The following is a 19,328-nucleotide window of genomic DNA, read 5'->3' on the forward strand; positions in this document are numbered from 1 at the left end:
TTAGGGGAAGTGCCACATTTCTGTAATGGGAAGACTGGTCCAATGAACACATTTCACTATAGACACATAACCAGCTCTAATGTCGAGGGCCAATTTGTTTGATATGTAAACTTCAGGCCTGTTAAACCCGTTGGAGGGGACGTTTGAAGCAGGCAATAATGTGAGGGGGTTGTAAAAAAGGGGAAAAGGGGATTAAAGTGTCACAGGTGGAATTTATTTTATAGGTGTAAAAGCATCTCCCTCTTTTAGAAGTACTCGCACCATCTGAGACACCTTTGAAGATAACGGTGAAAGTAGAGGAGGGGCCGCGGAGGCTTTGAGTTTGAGGTGTCAGAAGTGACAGAAATTCCTTGACAGATATTTGGCTTACATTGTCTGTGTTTTAGATGGTAAAGCGGCTTAAATCCCCTTTGCTTCTGCAGTTGATATGAAGAGTTATGTAATCATTTGTGCCTCATTACGTGAAGGACAACGATTAAAACTTGAAAAAAATTACTTCCGACAAAGGACGACGGGGTTTATGAGCAGAACATAAAAGAGCATGTACAACAGTTAGTGCTAATCGGGTATTGTACTTTCACTTTGAAGTTAAACACGAGTGAAAAGCATAACAGCAAGCTGGTCTCGCACTATTCCTGCACACACTTCCTGAAGTGTTTAACACATAGAAATCTAAATATAAAGCTTGCTTTCACCTAAATGGTGTCTGTACTTTCATTCTATTGGAATACTCTGTAGAAACAGACATAGTTGAAATACACATTGTTTGCATGTTTCATGGAAAGTCACAGAAGAGTCACAGAAAATCCCTTATGCAGTTATCGAATGTCGTCATCTGTTATTCATCCGTTTTACATTACCGCTGAGAAGTATGCGGTCATGCTGGAGTCATGTTTCTGGTCAAGTTTAGTACTTAAATTACATTTTTAATCTATTTTGCTACATAATAAAGACGCAGTAGATTATTTCTTTGTCGTAACAATGCATCATCGTAATAAGTCTCTCTTCTTTGATGCTGCCACGTTTATAAGGAAAATATATTTGCATTTATTTGATTTCAATGAATAAAAAGGGGTTTATACAGCACTCCATTAGATCAGAATACACACAAAAAAACTGAATAAATACTGAGGAAGAGCTATGCTACAAGTATCTGTTTATGATGCCGAATCTATGAGGAACATGGAGTTTGGACAAAAAGGAGGGCGTTTCGTAGCTTTGCAGTCAAAGCAGGGGAGACGACACTCGAATAAAATCAGAAGACAGAACAATGAGAGACAAGTCATGCCGTCATTTCTTCACCCTCTATCCTGCATACAAGGAGGTCTGGAAACCCTGTGGGGTGATTTGACATTTTGTCATCAGGCTGATTACGTTTCCCGCAGGTTTAGCCCTCCTCAAATCTTCTAGACACACACACACACACCACACACACACGCTTTGTAATGGCATGAGGGCTTTTCACTTTTTTCCTCAGTTTCTGGGTCAGTGACAACTGGACAAGGATGCAAACAAAGGCTCACCAGAATTAATAGAAAATGCGTGACTTTGAGAAAAAAAACAAAAAAAACAAAAGAAAAAAATCCATTGCATACTAATGGGAATAGATTCAGACAGGTGAAAAGAAAAGATGCGTGCTGTATTATGGAAAGCCTGAACTGATGTCCCTTGAATTGAGAGAGCATTAACCTGCATGAGACACCGATACTCTTTCAAACGAAAACATAAACTTACTTAAAGCAAGAAATGTTTAGTGAAAAAAGAAAAGAAAAAAAGACTAAAACTGGAGCTGCTTTGCATAATTGTGGCGCATTTAAAATAGTTTCCTGTGCAAACTGATGTAAGCAGCTGTCTGACACATTTTAGATAAAATAAGCTCCATCTTTCCCTCCTTCCCTCCCAAGGATTCCCGAGTTTTGGCTGTTCAACGGTAACGTGATCAGTTGGAGGCAGAAGATAAATGCTTGTCTGACAGCTTTTCGGGAAAGTTATTGTGGACCGGGCAGTGATGGACAGGTGCCTCAGGCAAAGGCTGTCTTCTATTCCCTCTGCGACACCTACACAGATAATATGTTAGTCCATCAGCTACTGTGGGCAGCACACCTTGAAGAAAAAGAGCACGCACAAACAGACTGCAGGAGAAAACTGCACATCGGTTATAAGCTGTTGACTATCGGCGTTAGGAAAAATAATTTTCATACCCATCAACGACGAGCTGAAAACCAAAGCTAATGTGTTGGGGTTTAAAGATGCTCTGAAGGGCACAGGTACGACTCCGGTTACGCGAGGCTTTGCAAGAGATCTCCTCTGGAAGCTTTTCAAAGATGCAAATATGCAAACTAAAGCACAAATTTTGCAATTATCCTCACATCCACTTCACTTATTCAGACTTTGGTGTGCTTTTGAGACGGCCCAATCGACTCGTTTTAAACATTTCAATGATGAAAGACCTCCGTTGCGGCTCTCAGGATGAGAAATCATTAAGAGCTCTCATATCTTGATCGCCCACGCCTTCTCTTCAGAAGGCACTCGCAGGGAAATATGCACCTATTCAAATTGCCACCGGCAGTTCATTTTGCCACTCGAAGAAAAGAGGAAAATCGCTGCCTTGAAGATACAAGAAGCATTTACACGCACTTGGTTAACAGAACTGGACCAACAGGCTCAAGTAACTCCAGAAGCGCCCTTGGGAGGCATAGAGTGGAGAATAAAGAGCTGGTGGATCAGGTTTCTCTGACTGATGAACAGTTGAAACCGAGGGTTGGGTAAACACTCACCTGAAAAATGTCACAAAGAACTGGACCAGGTCCATGATGCTGTTGTGTTGGGAGAAGGCGATCTATTTGGGATAAAGAAGAAAGAGGTACAGAAAAGCTTTATTTTAATGATTTAGGTGCAAAGAAGTTGAATCCTACTGCATTGTTTGTGTGACGCAGCTATAACATGTGAAAGAGAAATCAGAGTGCCATTCAATGTTTACAAAAGAAACAAATACAAATAAAGTACTATAGGACTCCAAAAGTAGATAAACTGACATCTGTCTCCATGGGGGAGGACTCCCATAGCTGCCATGTGTTTATATCCACGAGGCCAGTGAATAATGGGTCACGCATATGTTTCATCTTCATTAAAAGACAGATTACGCACAGAGCTGGCAGCCAATTCATACATGAGCGGCCATATCATAGAGACAAGTTTATTATCTGCTGTAGCTGACTGACATCCTCCGAGCAGCACGGCAATAGATCAGCGAGGGCACCGGGGGCTTTTAGAGGTACATTATTTGAATTCCATCCATTGCATTGGATTAAAATTTCAAATGTGACATAATCTGTTGGTTTAACGAGTCATAAAGCCAAAATATAAAGAATCCCAGGCTTCGGAAAGAAAAGACGAGCAATAAATTACTGCAACGCTATCAGTCAATCAAAGTTATCTATAAAAGTGAATTTGATTTAAGTGCAATAGATGCTAATTAACATTATACACATATCCGAGCATGTGACTAGCCCCTGTTTACACGACAACATTGAAACGCATCATTTTTGCATTTTCCTTTCCAAAAAGTTTCACATTTACAAGGTAACGTTTTGAAAAAAACGATGTCCGTTTAGACGGCAACGGCAAAAATCCTGAAAACGGTTTAACTTTCATGTTGGGCCTCTAGTGGGTGCTGTTGTTTGTTTTTGTAATGAACACGTGTAAATGGGACACGCAAAAGGCAACGAAAGTTTGTGATTTCACTTGAAAACGCTGTTGTGTAACGTACCCTAGCAAGAAAAGCGTTCTAATCGTCATTATCTCTGGGTTTCAAAAGCTTACAATGATAAGAAACAATGGAGGAAGTTCTGTATTCATCAATATAACGACTTTACAGACGACAATGCAGACGTGGAATGAGAGCGTTTAAGGTCATCTTGTACTTGCTGTAAGTGTTGGAAGGTCACAGAAAACTAAATATTTGTCTGTTTTTTCAGTTATAAGCACATTGTAGTTATTTGAATGTAATATTTCACACTTCAAAGAGTCATCTCTGGATGCTTTATATCGACCACATCAGCTGTCTAATCTTCAGCCACCTTTCCCCCTTATTAAGAGCAAAAGGAGAATCGCTGATATGAAAGGAGATGCTCAGTGACACGACTCAAACGCACACTCTGCTCAGGTGTTTTGGTAGCTTTTTAATACACGGAACGTCTCTTTTTATCGCTAGCCACCGTGCTTTCACATGAGGTCAAAGCAATACGTGGAGGGTTAATTTAATTTCAATTCATCCATCTCCTCCAATCAATCGCATCATTCCAGAGTCTTCTTCTATTACAAGTGGACTTTTATTACGCAGAGCCGTCTGTTGGATCGCAATTACACCGAGGCACCACAATGTGACTGAAATAGTCTGAGCTCACAGCAGCTCTTCATCTTTGTCCACATTTTGATGCTTCCTCCATGTGTTTGGATCGTAAATACGACAGCTCATAAGTGCGTTCTCAAATTCTGCTTTATCTCAATGAGGTTTACAGTCTCAGACCTGCATCATTGAGGCTCGCAGAGGAGGAAGCGAGAGCTTATCCTGTTACAGAGGCTATTTGCTCCAACAGCACCGGCCAGTCCATAATATTTAAGTGACTGCTGGCCAGAAAATCTAATAGAAAACTATTACTGGGCCACCTCCTCAGATGGGCTGACCCCAGAGATATTATTACCCCAAGGTGATCCACTCATCTACCATGTGGAAAGGTGGGACGGAATATAAAAATCAATGGTTGAGAGTGGGTTAATTAGCAAAATGGGTTTTCTGTGCTGTTATTAGGAATGATAGTTATCTCATTGTATCACATTTCTTAGCCAGAACGTTTGCTGCTTTCTGCAACGTTTCAGCAGTGCTGATGACAGGTCTGTGTGTTTAAAGGAGCGACACAGTTCACATTAAAGTGTCAGTAGCTGGTATTTGGGATTTCATCTTGCTGATAAAGTGTATTTTATATTTTACTTTCAACCATGCAAAGGTGCTCTACAATGAAAATTTGACTGAGTGAACAGAAACCCAATTTTATCCATTTAATTAACCTAAAAAAAAAAAAAAAACCTTCTCAGTAGTGTTGCAAAAACTTACTGCAAAAAAAAAAAATAAAAAAGGCAACAATGCACTTTGCTTGAATTTCCAATCAGTCTAATTAGACATTTTGTATTCTACAGATTAGAGAAGCAAGCTTCAGAGATTCAAGGTCCAAATCTCACTGCGATAGGATCCCAACTTCTCGACTTTGTATAGGATGGTTGAATAAAGCCAGTGTGAGGAAGCAACAGCTGCCGATTCACTAAACTCCAGTTTTACACTGTTCATTCCTCAACACAAAAACCTCAAATACATCAAATGTGAAGTAACTTTTATATCTCTTGGTACATGTCTTCCTGTTCATAATGTATATTACTTCAGTAGAGATCTTTTATATAACTTCTTAACAGTCCTTAACACTATCCATACTCTGATCTTCCCTCTCACAGCTGATTTACCTTCTGCTGAATGTAATGTGTAAATCAGATATAAGACTGACACACATGATGATGAAAGCAGACAAAGTAAGTCATGAATTATTTCCAACTTAATTCTTATTTTTCAGTAACTTGCACCACACTGCAGCTCAGCATTCCGCGTTGTCATTCAGCAGTCGTCCCTCACATTACTGAGATATATATATATATATATATATATAAAAAATCGCTCATTTTCTTTTATTGTTTTAAAGACTAAACCTGGAGTTTCTTTTTTTGTTTGTTTGTTTGTTTCTTTAACTACTCTTTCATTGCTGTTTAGCATCCCACCCAAAACAACAAAAAAGCAAATGGATCACATTTTTCAGTGTTGTAATGTCTGCACCCATCAGAGCCTCTGTGCAGAAATGTATAACGGTGCTTTGCTTCTGCCTGTTAAAGAAACAGCTGCACACCTATGCACGTTAACTATCGCTCATTAAATCTGTAATTACAATGAAGTGTACTTGAAATCACCCTGAGCAACAATGAGGCTCTGCATCTGCAAAGACGGCTGCGCCTGCGCGCCTACATCCATGTTGCACTGGGACCTCTTATTTATACATTTGATCTCTATAGATTATTTCCCCGGTATAATGTATATCTTGTGAGCAATTTCAAAATGACAACACTGTATGTAGCGGGAAATGGGTTTGCCGTGTTTTATACGAGGCAGCCCAAGGTCGAGAGCGCCGTCCTTACCTGGATCTTGATGGGCCATGAGAAGTTACTGACATAGACATAAAAAGTAATGTTAGGGTTGCTTCTGAAGGTGAACTTCTCGCAGGAGAAACTGTCTCTGTATTCCTTGATGTTTGTTTTAGAGACAATGGGCACCTCCTCTCCAGAAATGGTTCCAGCTGTTGAGTAAAGCAAGAGGACACATTCAGCACGATGCCATTTAGCGCTCGGTGGGGGGGGGGAAGCACCTACACACAGAGAGAAGGGCTGGACCTACTGCAACATGTTATTATGGCTGCATTAATGGATTTAAAAAGCCGCCTGGAACAACAGGAAAAGCTCTCATGAGCAATTATTATTATGTCTTTACTGCATTCAGCTTCTTTTTTCGCTAACCGACAGCAGAGTGGAGCTTTATTGCATGATTACACATGATGGAGATATTTTATTGTTAAATAGGCACCAACATGGGAAAAAAAGTTTAAGAGGAAAAAGAGCTGTAGTGTATTTCAGGATCGAGAAATTTGCATTTATTGTCCTTGGGGTAAAAACACAAAGCACGAGGGCAACCGAAGCCTGCTTGGAGCAACTATCACTATGAATTGTTGTTTGTGTTCGTTCAATTTCAGTATTCGTGAGCAGTGTGTTATTATTTCTGGGAGAATATCACAACACCCACAAACTGGTAGTTAGTTTGAAGGCGCAACGTCTGTTGGAAGTCAGGATGATGGCATTTTCTTTGATGCCAAGCTGAAGTGTAAATCTCAGAAATTGTCTTGTTTATATACAATCCTTAATACCCTTCATGAAAGCACAGCCAACTTATTTTGTACCCAAACTCTGGAAGGGAAAAAAAAAAAAAAAAAAAAGTCTATTTTCCATCTAACTAAACGTTCCGAGTCATTTCTTATTCTTCCTCGTGTCAGCGGGTCCTCAGCATTGACATTCCAACCCACAGCTCTGAAACAAAAGCATTGAAAATGACAGCTTGAGTGTGTCTACGTGCGCACGTTTATCTTAATTGAAATCACCCCCGCACCCTCTCCCCACCTCCCCACCCACCCAAAGGCGCCTCGTGCTCTTGTCGAATGTGAAGAGGCTCCCGTTCCTTCTGAGACACGGTATCTTCTTTTCTTTTTTCTTTTTTTTGCGGGCGGAGAAGGGGACCCGACATCAAATATTAATGACGGTGCTCCGAAAAGGTTAAGTTGGCGGAGAGGAGCGCGGGAGGTTAACGTGTTTTAGTGGCTGGAAAATGTCAGTGTTGTGGGGACGCGGCAAAGTGGCAGATGACTTGAGAGGGCAGGTCGGGGGAAGGACGGGGGGGGGGGGGGGGGGGGGGGGATAAACAGGGGGTAGTGGACAACTGCAGTGTCCTTGGGTGTCTCTTCTCAGGGGACCAATAATATCCACTCAACAGTGACAGAGTGCACTCAAACAACAGAGGGTCTAACATGGTTCCTGTTACAGGTCTCGCAATAAATATATGATTGACACACATTTTAAAAGATGGATACATGAAACCTTATATTGAATGATTTCATTTTAGTTTCCTTCGAAATATCAGCAGGAAACATCATACTCACTAATACAAATCAGATCTAGTAATTTCATACTACATAACATGAATAGAAGTTATGAAATCCAAGGCTTGTGATGATGAAAAGTTTTGAGTGTCATCGTCTGTTACAACATTGAATACTGTGGATGTAACGACAATCAGCGCTTTTCTTGGCAGTGAGTTAAGATTAAATAATCTCATCACATTCCAACAGGAGTAAGTAAAGATCTAGTTCAATTTGACCACTATTGAAGGATTAAAAACGTTCATAGATACAAAAGGCATAAATATTCATAGGATCCAAGTATGACTACACTCAAAATAGTTTTGTAACGTTCAGTTTGATGGAGGCACGATGACTGTTTTTAATACAAATATCTGCTAACTTCAACCTTCTGATGCCTGATACAGATAATATTTAACGACAGTTCACTGTACATGCCTGCGTGTAAGACAGACTGAGATGTAATGGGCAAAGAAGAATCTAACAGTCTAACTGCGTCTGACTCTGAAATTGTTAGAATCTGCTAAATCACAACAAAACCGATAAACTAATGAATGATTCCCAGAACGAAAGCTCAGTGAATGAGGAAAAAACCTCCTAAAATAAATTACATCAAACCAGGTTGCGTTATAATTGGCTCTAGTTATCAGAATTCGGAACAAATTGAATATCAAATCCAACATCAGGCCGATAATTATCGTGTTTTCGTGTTTCGCCACAGAACAAAACTCCTCGTCCACCAGCATCCGACAGATAAGCTATCTACTTAGTTTAGAAGTAAAGCCTTGTAAGAGCTCATTAATAATTTCACGCTAATGCGACTCAAATTTGTGCAAAACTAACTGAATGCGAGGCGTTTCCACTACAAATTCATTTATCCCTTTAAAAGCGAGAGCCTCTTAGAGGCAGAGCTCTGCAAAACAAAACACTAATCATGTAGAAATACACTGATGATACACATCAGATTAATCAGGAGAGTTTTGTCTACAAGATCATATAAACAAGTCCAACTGTAACTGGAGCATCGTTTTGTTGGCTCATACAACCAATACAGGATATATGGGGGTATGTTGATTTGTTTGATACCTAAAAAAAACAGGCTCAGTTTAAAAAATAAAAAGGGGGGGGGGGGGGGGGGCTAAGACCCAGTACCTGTTGATCCCACCGACCACGTGATGTTGAGGTTGAAGTTGTTGGATGCATTGATGGACATGTCCAAGTTCTTGTTTGGCTTTAGAGGGAAAACAAAACAAAATTTGCCAAACAGAATGTAAACCGAGCAATTAAATAAGCAGAGATTATTCAGATTGTGCAATAAAACATTATCTGGGTAATATTCGTTTAGATTATTAGAAATCATCATCCATGCCCCGGCTGCTTGAAAGACGACACTCGTTACCTGCTCAGGTGAGGCCATGAAGTTTATAGCGGTGTAGTGGTTATCGTCTTCCTGGATGAGGCTGAAGGTGAACTGGTAGTCGATCAGGAGGTTATCTGTTATGAAAAAAATCACACGGGACAGTGGATAAGAAACTAAGTCAGAACTGGAGAATGCACACAATCACAGCTACCAGCTGCTGCATGAAGTTGGAAGAGAAAAGATGGCGATGTGGAGGGGGAACAATTTTTTTCTCACCAAGCACAGAACATGCAAATATCCCTTGATATTAATGTGAATTAATTGGAATTGTGAATAAGTAATGCCACATAAAAATACAATATCATTGGCACAAATGGAAGAATTTGGACCGACTTATTGAGAAAGAGAGTTGGAAATTTAATGTATAAAGGATAGATGATTGATTTAAAAATGTAAAAGTTTCAGTTCCATGCCAGGAGGCATTTATTGGTAAGAAAATCACACAGACTCGTTTGTAGAAATCAAAATCATTTCTTAAAGGAGTTCAAATTGGGTTTCGAACGTCTTGTATGTAAAGAGGAAAATTGCACAGCAGAGTCAAATGTCTCTGACTCCTTGGCACATATTTGTAATGACCCACTTGGCTCAAACAAACTCAGAATCTGACAAGATTTTTGCGTGAAAGTCAAATATAATTCAAAAGTTGTGCTGCTCCACATTAGCTAATGGGCAGTGGCCTTTCTGACAGTGAGGAGTGTCTCGTTTGCACTGGCGCTTCACGGGGGCTCGAGAAGTTCCAGTTGTGTCCAGAGGTTAAAACAAGCTTCGGGCTTTCAGTTTGCTGTCTTCTTCTCTTCACTGAGCCTGCTGTCAGGCTATGGCATTTCAAAAAAAAAAAAAAAAAAAGGGGGGGGGGGGGGGGGGGGGGACAAAACCTTGGCAAAGGCTCTGTTGTCAGTAGCAGAGTGCTGAAAGGCAGATAACAAATCGCTAAGTACTGAAGCACCGTGAAGGACATCACAGTCATGCAAATAAACACACCGAGCACAAACACCAGCGCGTACAGTACACACAGGGAGGCGGACACAGATGTGATTCCACTCGGCGGCTCGGCGGAGGCTTCATGATGTTTTGTTCTCCTTCCACATCTTACTGCAGTTTGCACCTTGATGGACACCGTCCCCCCCCCCCCCCCCCCCCAATTTTTCCCATTATTAGTCAAACTACCGTTTAGTCAAGTTTTTAAATGAATAAATGAGTAGGTGCGTGATTGAGTGAGTAGACAAGTGGAGAATTTTTTTACTCCTCCGTCTCCTTGATTAGCTCAATCACTCATTCCCTCTGATGCACTTGACATTTTCACGACAAGTCATTCTGTCACCGAACAAGCGCCCCTGGTGCCAAAGTGCTAAAATGCTCCATCTGCCCTGAGCGGAAGAGTGGAAGTGGAGAAGGAAAGCGAGAGAAAGAAAAAGAAAGAGAGAGAGAAAAGTCAAGAATAAACAAGGGGTTGTTCGTCGGTGTGTGTGTGTGGGTGTGTGTGTGTGCCGTCTCCCCAGCAAGTAGCTGTCCAGCGGAGAATTACTCACAGTAACAGGTTCCTCTGAGTGGATTGCCAAGGTAACGGTTTTCTGAGTCACATCTGCAGTGCCGAAAACAGAGAGGAGAGAACAAGATGAAGACGAGCGCTAACAGATTGAGAGCAAGAATACCTCTTATCAGGAGCCGTGTGTGCGCGCCGAGTGCCAGCGCATTAGCTCCTGCTGTTGGCGCTTCATCAAGTCTCTTACATCTGATAGTTTGTAAAAGTTAATGGAAGTTTTGTTTATCAAAGCAGCACAGTGACATGCGGCAAAACTTTTCAAGTTTTTTTTTTTCCACCTGATCACAGAAAGCGGCGTCAAAAAGTAACGCGCCAAATTTTAATCCCTCAAAAATCCTTTAAGCAAACACAGAATATGGAAATGAGTTCTTTACTTGATTGTTTAAGCCTAAACCAAGAAGGGAAAGCCAAATCAAGAATTCCCACCGATCAAGGTGAGTAATTTGAAAGACAGAATCAGATAAAGTGGTAAACAATCATGTTTCAGAGCTACACCACTAGAATTGAGAGATTGCAAAAGTTTAAAATAATCCAGACAAAGCCCGGGGCTGGTTTCACTCAGGTTTCTTAAGCCAAGATTTCATAACTTGGATTTCATTCCTCAAAAGGCTCACAGCACAACTTGTTTATTTTGATTGCTAAATGACTGTCCCATTACTTTTAATCCTACCCTCAATTCCTCAATCCGTGCATTTGGTGAAACACGCTATAAATGATCATAAAAACATGTTTTGAAAGTTGCTCCCGATGAGCTAATCAAGGGTAAGAAAGTGAAAGACCCTCTGTGTTTGTTATATGTGAGAATGTGGGATGGTCCACGGGGTCACTGGGCTCATGCAGTCCACTCACGCTGCTGCACTTTCATCAGTTCAGTGTGTTTCCACTCAGCAACAGCGGTGTTGTGGCATCAGCCAAATAGTTTGACTTTTAAATGAAGTGCTGCCAAGCAAAATAATTTGTGAGCATCCAGAGTGCCATCAACTGTGGTGAGAGCTTTCAATGTGTGTGTGTTGGGTGTTTTATCAGGCTTGTGGCTTTCCAAAAGGCCGCTTTGTGATGCGAAGGAACATACGGTGTGCTCACTGAACTCTTCAGTGTCAAGTAACTAAGTATCTGTACTTCCTGACCAAACCATAATTAGATGTTTCAGATATTGAGCATTTTTCAAGAATATGTTTTTTATTTTTAACTCCTTACATTTAAACACAAATAACTGTATTTTAACTTCCTTCCTAATTCTGGCTCGATCTTTGTTTTCACCTTTATGAGGACGTTTCAGTGACGGTAACAGTTATACATCCTAAAACTGCAGAGGTTAAAGAATTTAAGAGGGTTCAAGTTACAATAATAAAGACTGAATGTCAAGACCTCCTGTTCTGGGATCAATAATGAAGGTTGTTCTCAAATGTATAACACCTTGGAAGGAATTAGTTTATATAAAGTCCAGTTCAAAGTTTTGTTTTCATCTCAAAAATTGTTTTAGTTCTGGACTTGAAACTATGACACAAGTTGAATTGTGAGCTGCGTCATGACTAATGATTGAGCTGCTTCATCAATGCTGACAAAAAAGGTTTAAAATGCCTTTGGAAAAAAAAAAAAAAAAGGTACTGAGTATCAATAAAGATAAAAAAAAAGTTATTTTTAACTTTCGTACAATACAGACCCTTTAGAAGTTAAATCTGTACTTTTTCCAGCCTGTCATGTTAACGCAAGTATTTGTATCGTTATTTACCTTCTTTCAGTTCGTCTCTCCTAAACTTTTCTGCATTTTAACCGTCAACATTTCACTCCCAACTTCACTGAGTTGATTGATGTCACACTTGTACTACAACTGAATAAATAACGTCAAAGTCCCACTGCTGTCCAAACCTTCAATATCTATTCTTGTGCAGTTGTGTTATCTCGCAGACAACCAGTTGAACTTGTTACAACGAGGCGTTGACGAGTCGGCAGAGACGGTGGATGTGGAGGTGGTGGTGGTGGTGGTGGTGGAGGAGGGGGGATCAGGCCGAATGAGAAACACGAACGCCACTGAGGAGGAGGTGGCTGTTAGTGATGTGACATTGAATGAGGATGACTCCCCGTCTAAAAATAATTTGGCATCGGCTGTTTTGCAGCGTTTAGGATACGGGAGAAACCACCGCGTCGAGGGGGAGAAAAAAAAAAAAAAAAAGTCAGACGAGGGTGGGTGTAACACATCCAACGTCTTTCAACACCCTAAACATCACCTGGGAGGAAAACCATCAACATGCAGGAAAGCGTAAAAAGGAAATTTGTTAAACTATGACCCAGGGATACGTTTTAACTGCAGAACAGCTTTTTTTTTTTGACAACTGCTTTAATGCTAATATATTGTAATGTCTTATGCTGCTCACAGCTGTTATACTGTAGCTGTTGTTTGGACTCACAGACACTCAGACTGATTGAGATGGATGGTAAATCTTTATCTAACCAGCAGATCTTGAACGAGGCTCGCTGCTCTGAAAGATCTTACAGGGGCAGCACACTTTGCTGGGATGGAGCCGACTCCGGCACTCTAATGTTAAACAGGCAAGGACAGGGTAGAGTGCACTTTCACCACGGTACAAAGGACAGAGGACAAATGGCGCCACAGGCTTTTCAACCTCACAGAACATCACTCCTGGAGCGTTTGCACTGCATGGCATTTGCAGCTGGCAAAATACACACGGTGCCCGGCACGCTCATCGGTATAATGCAGCTCTTCTACACTGTATCTTAATTTAATCTACACTTGCATGCATCCGTGCACACATCTGAACTTCAGGCAATGCTCCTGCACAGTATCTTAATTTGATCTACACTGGGCTTGAACCTTTGTATGTGCACACTCTGATTTAACAGACGAAACCTAAACACACCAACAGGGAAACTGTGCTCTGAACCCATACGATGTCTTACACACACACACACACACACACACACACACACACACACACACACACACACACACACACACACACACACACACACACACACACACACACACACACACACACACACACACACACACACACACACACACACACACACACACACACACACACACACACACACACACACACACACACACACACAGACAGACAGACAGACAGACAGACAGACAGACAGACAGACAGGCTGAAGTTGACACGCACATGTATGAACTCTCAGAGGTTCGTATCCTGAATACTGGATGCATTCAAATGAGAGCTATAATAGGAAAATGTTCCCTCACTCACGGCTGTAACGCAGCGTATACCTCATCAATTGTTTTCCAAAACAATTTTATTCTGCACTGATGCATCTTTCACTTCATTAGTGCTGCTATTATTTGGAGGCCCTAATGGCATAGATGGGGGTTGCGGTGCGCGCGTGTGTGACAGCGTGCAAGTGTGCTATTTTGTACATTGCTGAAACGACACAGTACCCTTGTGCAGAGGTCTTTGTTTGAGGGTTACTGTTGAGGATGGTGCGAGTGAGTGGCTGCCAGTGCTTGGGGAAACACCGATTGCATTTAATGAGAACCACAAATTACACTACAAATCAAAAAAGGAAATTCTTGTAAACCTGAATCATTACGCAGGATGGAATGTGGAAACTGCATTTTGATTTTGAAATTGAAGAAACCACACACTGGCCTGATTACAGTCTGCAAATTGGTTTGATTAAACAACACATTCTGGAGGTTTATACTGCTGGCTGGATTCTGAGCTGATAATCAGTAATGGGAGGTAGGAACAGTCCCAGAGCTGGCTCCAGAGCAGAATGGGCACATCCTCCCTCTGTGGCTGATGACAATTGGCCTGTCTGTGCTGGCCTGTTCAGAACCCCCGCCCCCCCCCCCACACACACACACACACACAATCGGACTCTGCTGGTTAGAAAATGAGTTGTTTGCATCAACGGTGAAACCACCTGCTATTCCTGAGCTGCGGCACATTGTAGTGCACTGCCTTCCATCTGGTAGCAGAAATCAATCTGAGTTTTTTTTCAATTGGGCAACATGTCATTTATCTACGGCCTAATTTGACAGAAACACCTCATTCTCTTCCAGCCTGTCTCGCTTGACATCCTTCGTATTCTTCTGAGGTGCATTGTCAACATGTGCTGACGCTTTTGACCACAAGCAGCCTGAGAATTAACATGTCAACCATTAATCTACAAGACAAAGTCAAGAAATTGGCTTGAAAAAGTTAATAAATAAAAACAAATTAACAACAATACAGTTAATGACAGAAAAACCAGGCAAAACTTTTGCTTGTTTACGAGAAGACTCTGCCGGGTGTCTCTCAGGGTGTCAGGACTACTGTATGTCACATTGATGACTAACATTTAGTCACTGTGTTCAGCGAGAAGGTGTCTCAAGTGAATCAGTATGACGTGCCAGAAAACAGACTAAATCTAAAATGATATTTGCCTGAAGAATTTCCATAAATATTTGGGGGGGGGGGGGGGGTTATGATAAACTTGAATATTCAGAGATGATGCAGTGTCGATGTGGGGTAGGGGGGCGAGAGGCAGGGAACAATAACAGCATTGTGTACGTGCTCATGTTTGCCGGTGACCCCCCCCCCCCCCCTCCATAACTCTTACTGCATTAGGGTTATTAAAAACAGTGTCCACTCTGCTTCTACCCGACAAAGCAGACAGCCAAGAGGAGATGGTCCACCCACACTGGTGGAATCCACCCGTGTCAGCAGAAAATCCAGGAGGTGGAGTTTGCGTTGGCCGATCGCGCCAGCTGACGGCGCCGTCGTTTTCTTTACACCACCTGATCATTAGCATCCAGAGCCTCCGCTCCAGAAGAAACAGGGCTGCTTGTCAGTGGTCAGAAATCAATGCTCATAACCACGTCAGGAGAATTATGAATCACTGCAGTGAATTAATCACATAATGATAAATCACATTACATAATTTAAACAAAAGGAGGTTACTGAAAGTCAGATTGAGTCATTACTCAAAATCGGATCAACTTAATTTTGATTTAATGTCGATATGCTTCGTTCTTAGTGCCTTCTTGAGTCATCGCTGATGGGACTCCAGGCACCACCGAGTGAGCTGCTCGAATTGGACGCTCAAACAAAACTACTGATTCAGGGGAGAAAACATTCAATATATCTGAAATGTGAGGGGGTTTCTTCTGCAAAACCTCACACACCCTTGGGTCATTAACCTACCACCGCAACGACTTTCTGTAATTTGTAGAAAGGCCATAATATCAGTGGTTTTGAGGACGATGTCTACGTTACTTTCAGTCCCGTACACCCTCCGATCAATCCTGACAATAGGGAGAAAATCCACTGATTGGATGAAATCACTTCACAATGGATTTTTTTCTTTCTTTTTTAAACATATGATCACATTGTTCAGAAGCAGCTGCTGAAGCGAGTCTAGTTTCAAATTACAAACACTTAATGGGTTGTAGCAGTACACTTCCAGGGAGCCAGATATTCAGGAAATAGTTGGACAGAAAATCCCTGATTTATGTCCAGTAGTGGCTCTTTATTGGTGTAAAGTTTGCATGTTCTCCCCAGTATCCTCCCACAGCCCCAACGCCTCCTCTTAATTTCTACAATGCATGAACGTGAGTTTGTGTTTGACAATGGCGACCTGTCCAGGGTGGCCATTGCTTCACCTCCCAGGATTCGCCGTGTAGAAGATGTATGGATAGAAAGCTACAGCAGCCGAGAAGCTCAAGATTATTATTGATAACCTGCAACTCTAAATCCTAAAATGGTATGTATATTACAATATAAACTGTGAAACGGGGAGAAAACTCATATTTAGAAATGCGCTTCTAAATGCAGTGCTGTAAGCTCCGCTGGAGTAAAAAGCTTATATTTTGATTTAATATGGAAAATGATTACAAACAACCAGCAGCACATTCATAATTCAGCTCTTGTTTATCTGGTAGAGTCTCAGTTAGACTCTTCAAATGTTCTAGCACCAGCTTTGTTGGCTATTTGGTAGAGGTAAACTTTTATATGTAAAGACAGGTTGAGGATATGGTACTCGAAATTACAGGACACACAAGAGGGGACATATCACCTCTGCTGAGTGTTCATCTGACAAGCGAGGTGTTCAACCAACTCCACTATTGTCCTTCAACTTAAATTTCAACTGCATACTGGGGTGTTAATGGAAAGTTTATAACTTTATTTCTTATTAGTCAATGCCAGTGAAACATTTTAAGCCATGTTTGGGAGTATGAATCCATATATTTTTATTTTATTCTTTTAAGTCACAAAACTGCACATACTGGTTTATTTTAAAGTGTGTGTGTGTGTGTGTGTGTGTGTGTGTGTGTGTGTGTGTGTGTGTGTGTGTGTGTGTGTGTGTGTGTGTGTGTGTGTGTGTGTGTGTGTGTGTGTGTGTGTGTGTGTGTGTGTGTGTGTGTGAACATGTGGCTGGTGTACTCACAGCTGGCACTGGTCTCCTTTGATCCCCTTGGTGGTGCAGAAACATTTGCCAGTTAAAACCTGGCACACACTTGCATGTCCATTACACTTGCAGGCTGAAACAGGATAAAAAGAAATGATTAAAAAAGAAAAGAAAAGAAAAGAAAAAGAGCATAAAGAAGAGCGAGTTTGATGAAAAGAAAAAACACAGTGGTAGGGACACAATTGATTAGTACTACCAGGATTTACCCAAAATAAGCCTATGATTGGTAATCAAAGTGACAAAGTCCAACATCTGAAATATGTCGTCCACAAGGTTGAAATGATGCCAAAAATCTCCTGAACATATGTCCCAACAATTGCTTTTCCAGCATTTAAGCACTAAGTGAGCAACTTTTTTTTTTTTTTTTTTACCAAGTTGGTCGACAATCACAGAGGAAACAGTTATTGATCTGGGTGAGATGATAAACAACTGTATTTCCCAAAAGGCCAATCTGAACTTCAAAGATCAGAAACATGAAGGAGACCACCCCCCACCCCCCGCCCCACCATCTCAACCCCCAGATAAGAGTCTGTAATAGCCGCTAGCTGTATGTGTGTGTGTGTGTGTGTGTGTGTGTGTGTGTGTGTGTGTGTGTGTGTGTGTGTGTGTGTGTGTGTGTGTGTGTGTGTGTGTGTGTGTGTGTGTGTGTGTGTGTGACAGACAGTGCAGCTACAGAGGTGTGAAACTTGAGTGAATTGGTTGTTTGAGTGCTTCTAGTGTGTCAGCCTTTCAGGTTTGCATTTGCAGGAAGGAAAGTGACCCGTTCCTTTCAGTTCACTATGCTTCACAACACTGAGAAGGTTTATTACTGAAGGGCCAGAGGACCTTCCACCGCCCGCCTCCCCATCGTCCTTCCAAAGTGCTAAGCCCCCTCAATCTTTGCACATTTCACAACATGCTACATTTGAATATTTTAAGCACCTGAAATGTTTGGGGTTTTTTTTCCTTCCCCCCGAGTGTCCTCACACATACGCTGCTTGTTATTGACAGCTGGTGACGCAGGAATTCAATCGTACCACAAGCACGTCACGGCGAGATGAGACTCACTCGCCGTACGGCAGGATGGGTGAGTGAAATGCTTGTTAAGAACACTGATGAATTGCCGTCACCTCCAAGCATGGATGTGTGCACATGTCATAATGACTTCATGATTTTTGTCCCCCGGGGCTCAGGGAAAGAGTGAATACTCACAGACGCTCACCTCTGTAGTTTCACTTTACAGGTTACGGCTATAGTCTGTGCAATGGCAGATGGTATGCGGGAGCGTAAAGCTCCTGTGGGGGTGTGACTCCCATGTCCGGTACTTCAAACAGAAGCCTACATGTGATTTCCCAGGAATGCTAATCATATAAAAAAAAAAAATTTAAAAAAAGGTGCACGTACAAAGAACCTGTGTCACCAGCCGCCAATAAATTTGTAATTCATTTAACACAAAGACAACTCAGACAGTTATCAGATACTAATACACTCATTTTACTTTTGATTTAAAGCCCGTTCCTGTCCGGTGTTCACACCCTTCCTCCATATTAAATTCAGTTGGCATCATGAGCTACTGCTCAGAAAACAGCGATCCTGTATAAATTATGGGTCGCAGTCACTCAAGAAAATTTATTCTGCGCTGGGCAGGAGAGTGAGCTAATAAATCTGCTTCAAGCGCTATTCAAAGACTCACTCAAAACACTTTACCACGGAGAAATAACAAACTGAACATCACACCCCGAAAATTAGCAAAACAATCAAACCAATGCGTTGCATCCGTTGGAATTGGTTTGGGGTTGAAATTTGAATGTATGCGGCTCCCGGTGGCTTTCACCCATTCAATGCAAAAGCAAGGCGGGAGATGTATAGCAGTCCTTTCTTTTTCCCGTAAAAGGCAAAATACATCCCCAAGACAAGCACACTGACCTTCAGCTTCACCTGCAGTTCCCATAGTGCACCACATATGCTCAACATGCACTTGTTCATTTATGATTTGACATTTCAGTGCCTTTCAAGAGAGTGCAGCAGCAGAGCCAATAATACACACACGCACTCACACACTGAGACCTGGCAACTACTACTGATGCCTATAGTTGTTTTTCTGTCCAACACTTTCTGAAACCTACACACTCAATATCATTAATCAAGCAGGACAATTTGTCAGAAA

At 41.6% G+C, this 19,328-nt stretch overlaps 1 protein-coding gene across 1 annotated transcript in view; it reads right to left on the reverse strand.

The window, feature by feature from the left end:
• Positions 1 to 19,328, reverse strand: part of atrnl1b (attractin-like 1b) — a gene marked incomplete at its 5' end in the record, with an annotated part of 69,141 nt that overhangs the window by 25,062 nt on the left and 24,751 nt on the right. The window contains 6 exons of the mRNA XM_080464704.1: positions 2,778 to 2,839; positions 6,235 to 6,392; positions 8,931 to 9,009; positions 9,178 to 9,272; positions 10,728 to 10,780; positions 17,162 to 17,255. Of these exons, the coding sequence (XP_080320830.1) occupies positions 2,778 to 2,839; positions 6,235 to 6,392; positions 8,931 to 9,009; positions 9,178 to 9,272; positions 10,728 to 10,780; positions 17,162 to 17,255 (541 nt within the window). The remainder of the gene's footprint in view (positions 1 to 2,777; positions 2,840 to 6,234; positions 6,393 to 8,930; positions 9,010 to 9,177; positions 9,273 to 10,727; positions 10,781 to 17,161; positions 17,256 to 19,328) is intronic.

Source organism: Lipophrys pholis (assembly GCF_963383615.2).
Source record: "Lipophrys pholis genome assembly, chromosome: 1".
In the NCBI taxonomy this organism is placed as follows: domain Eukaryota; kingdom Metazoa; phylum Chordata; class Actinopteri; order Blenniiformes; family Blenniidae; genus Lipophrys; species Lipophrys pholis.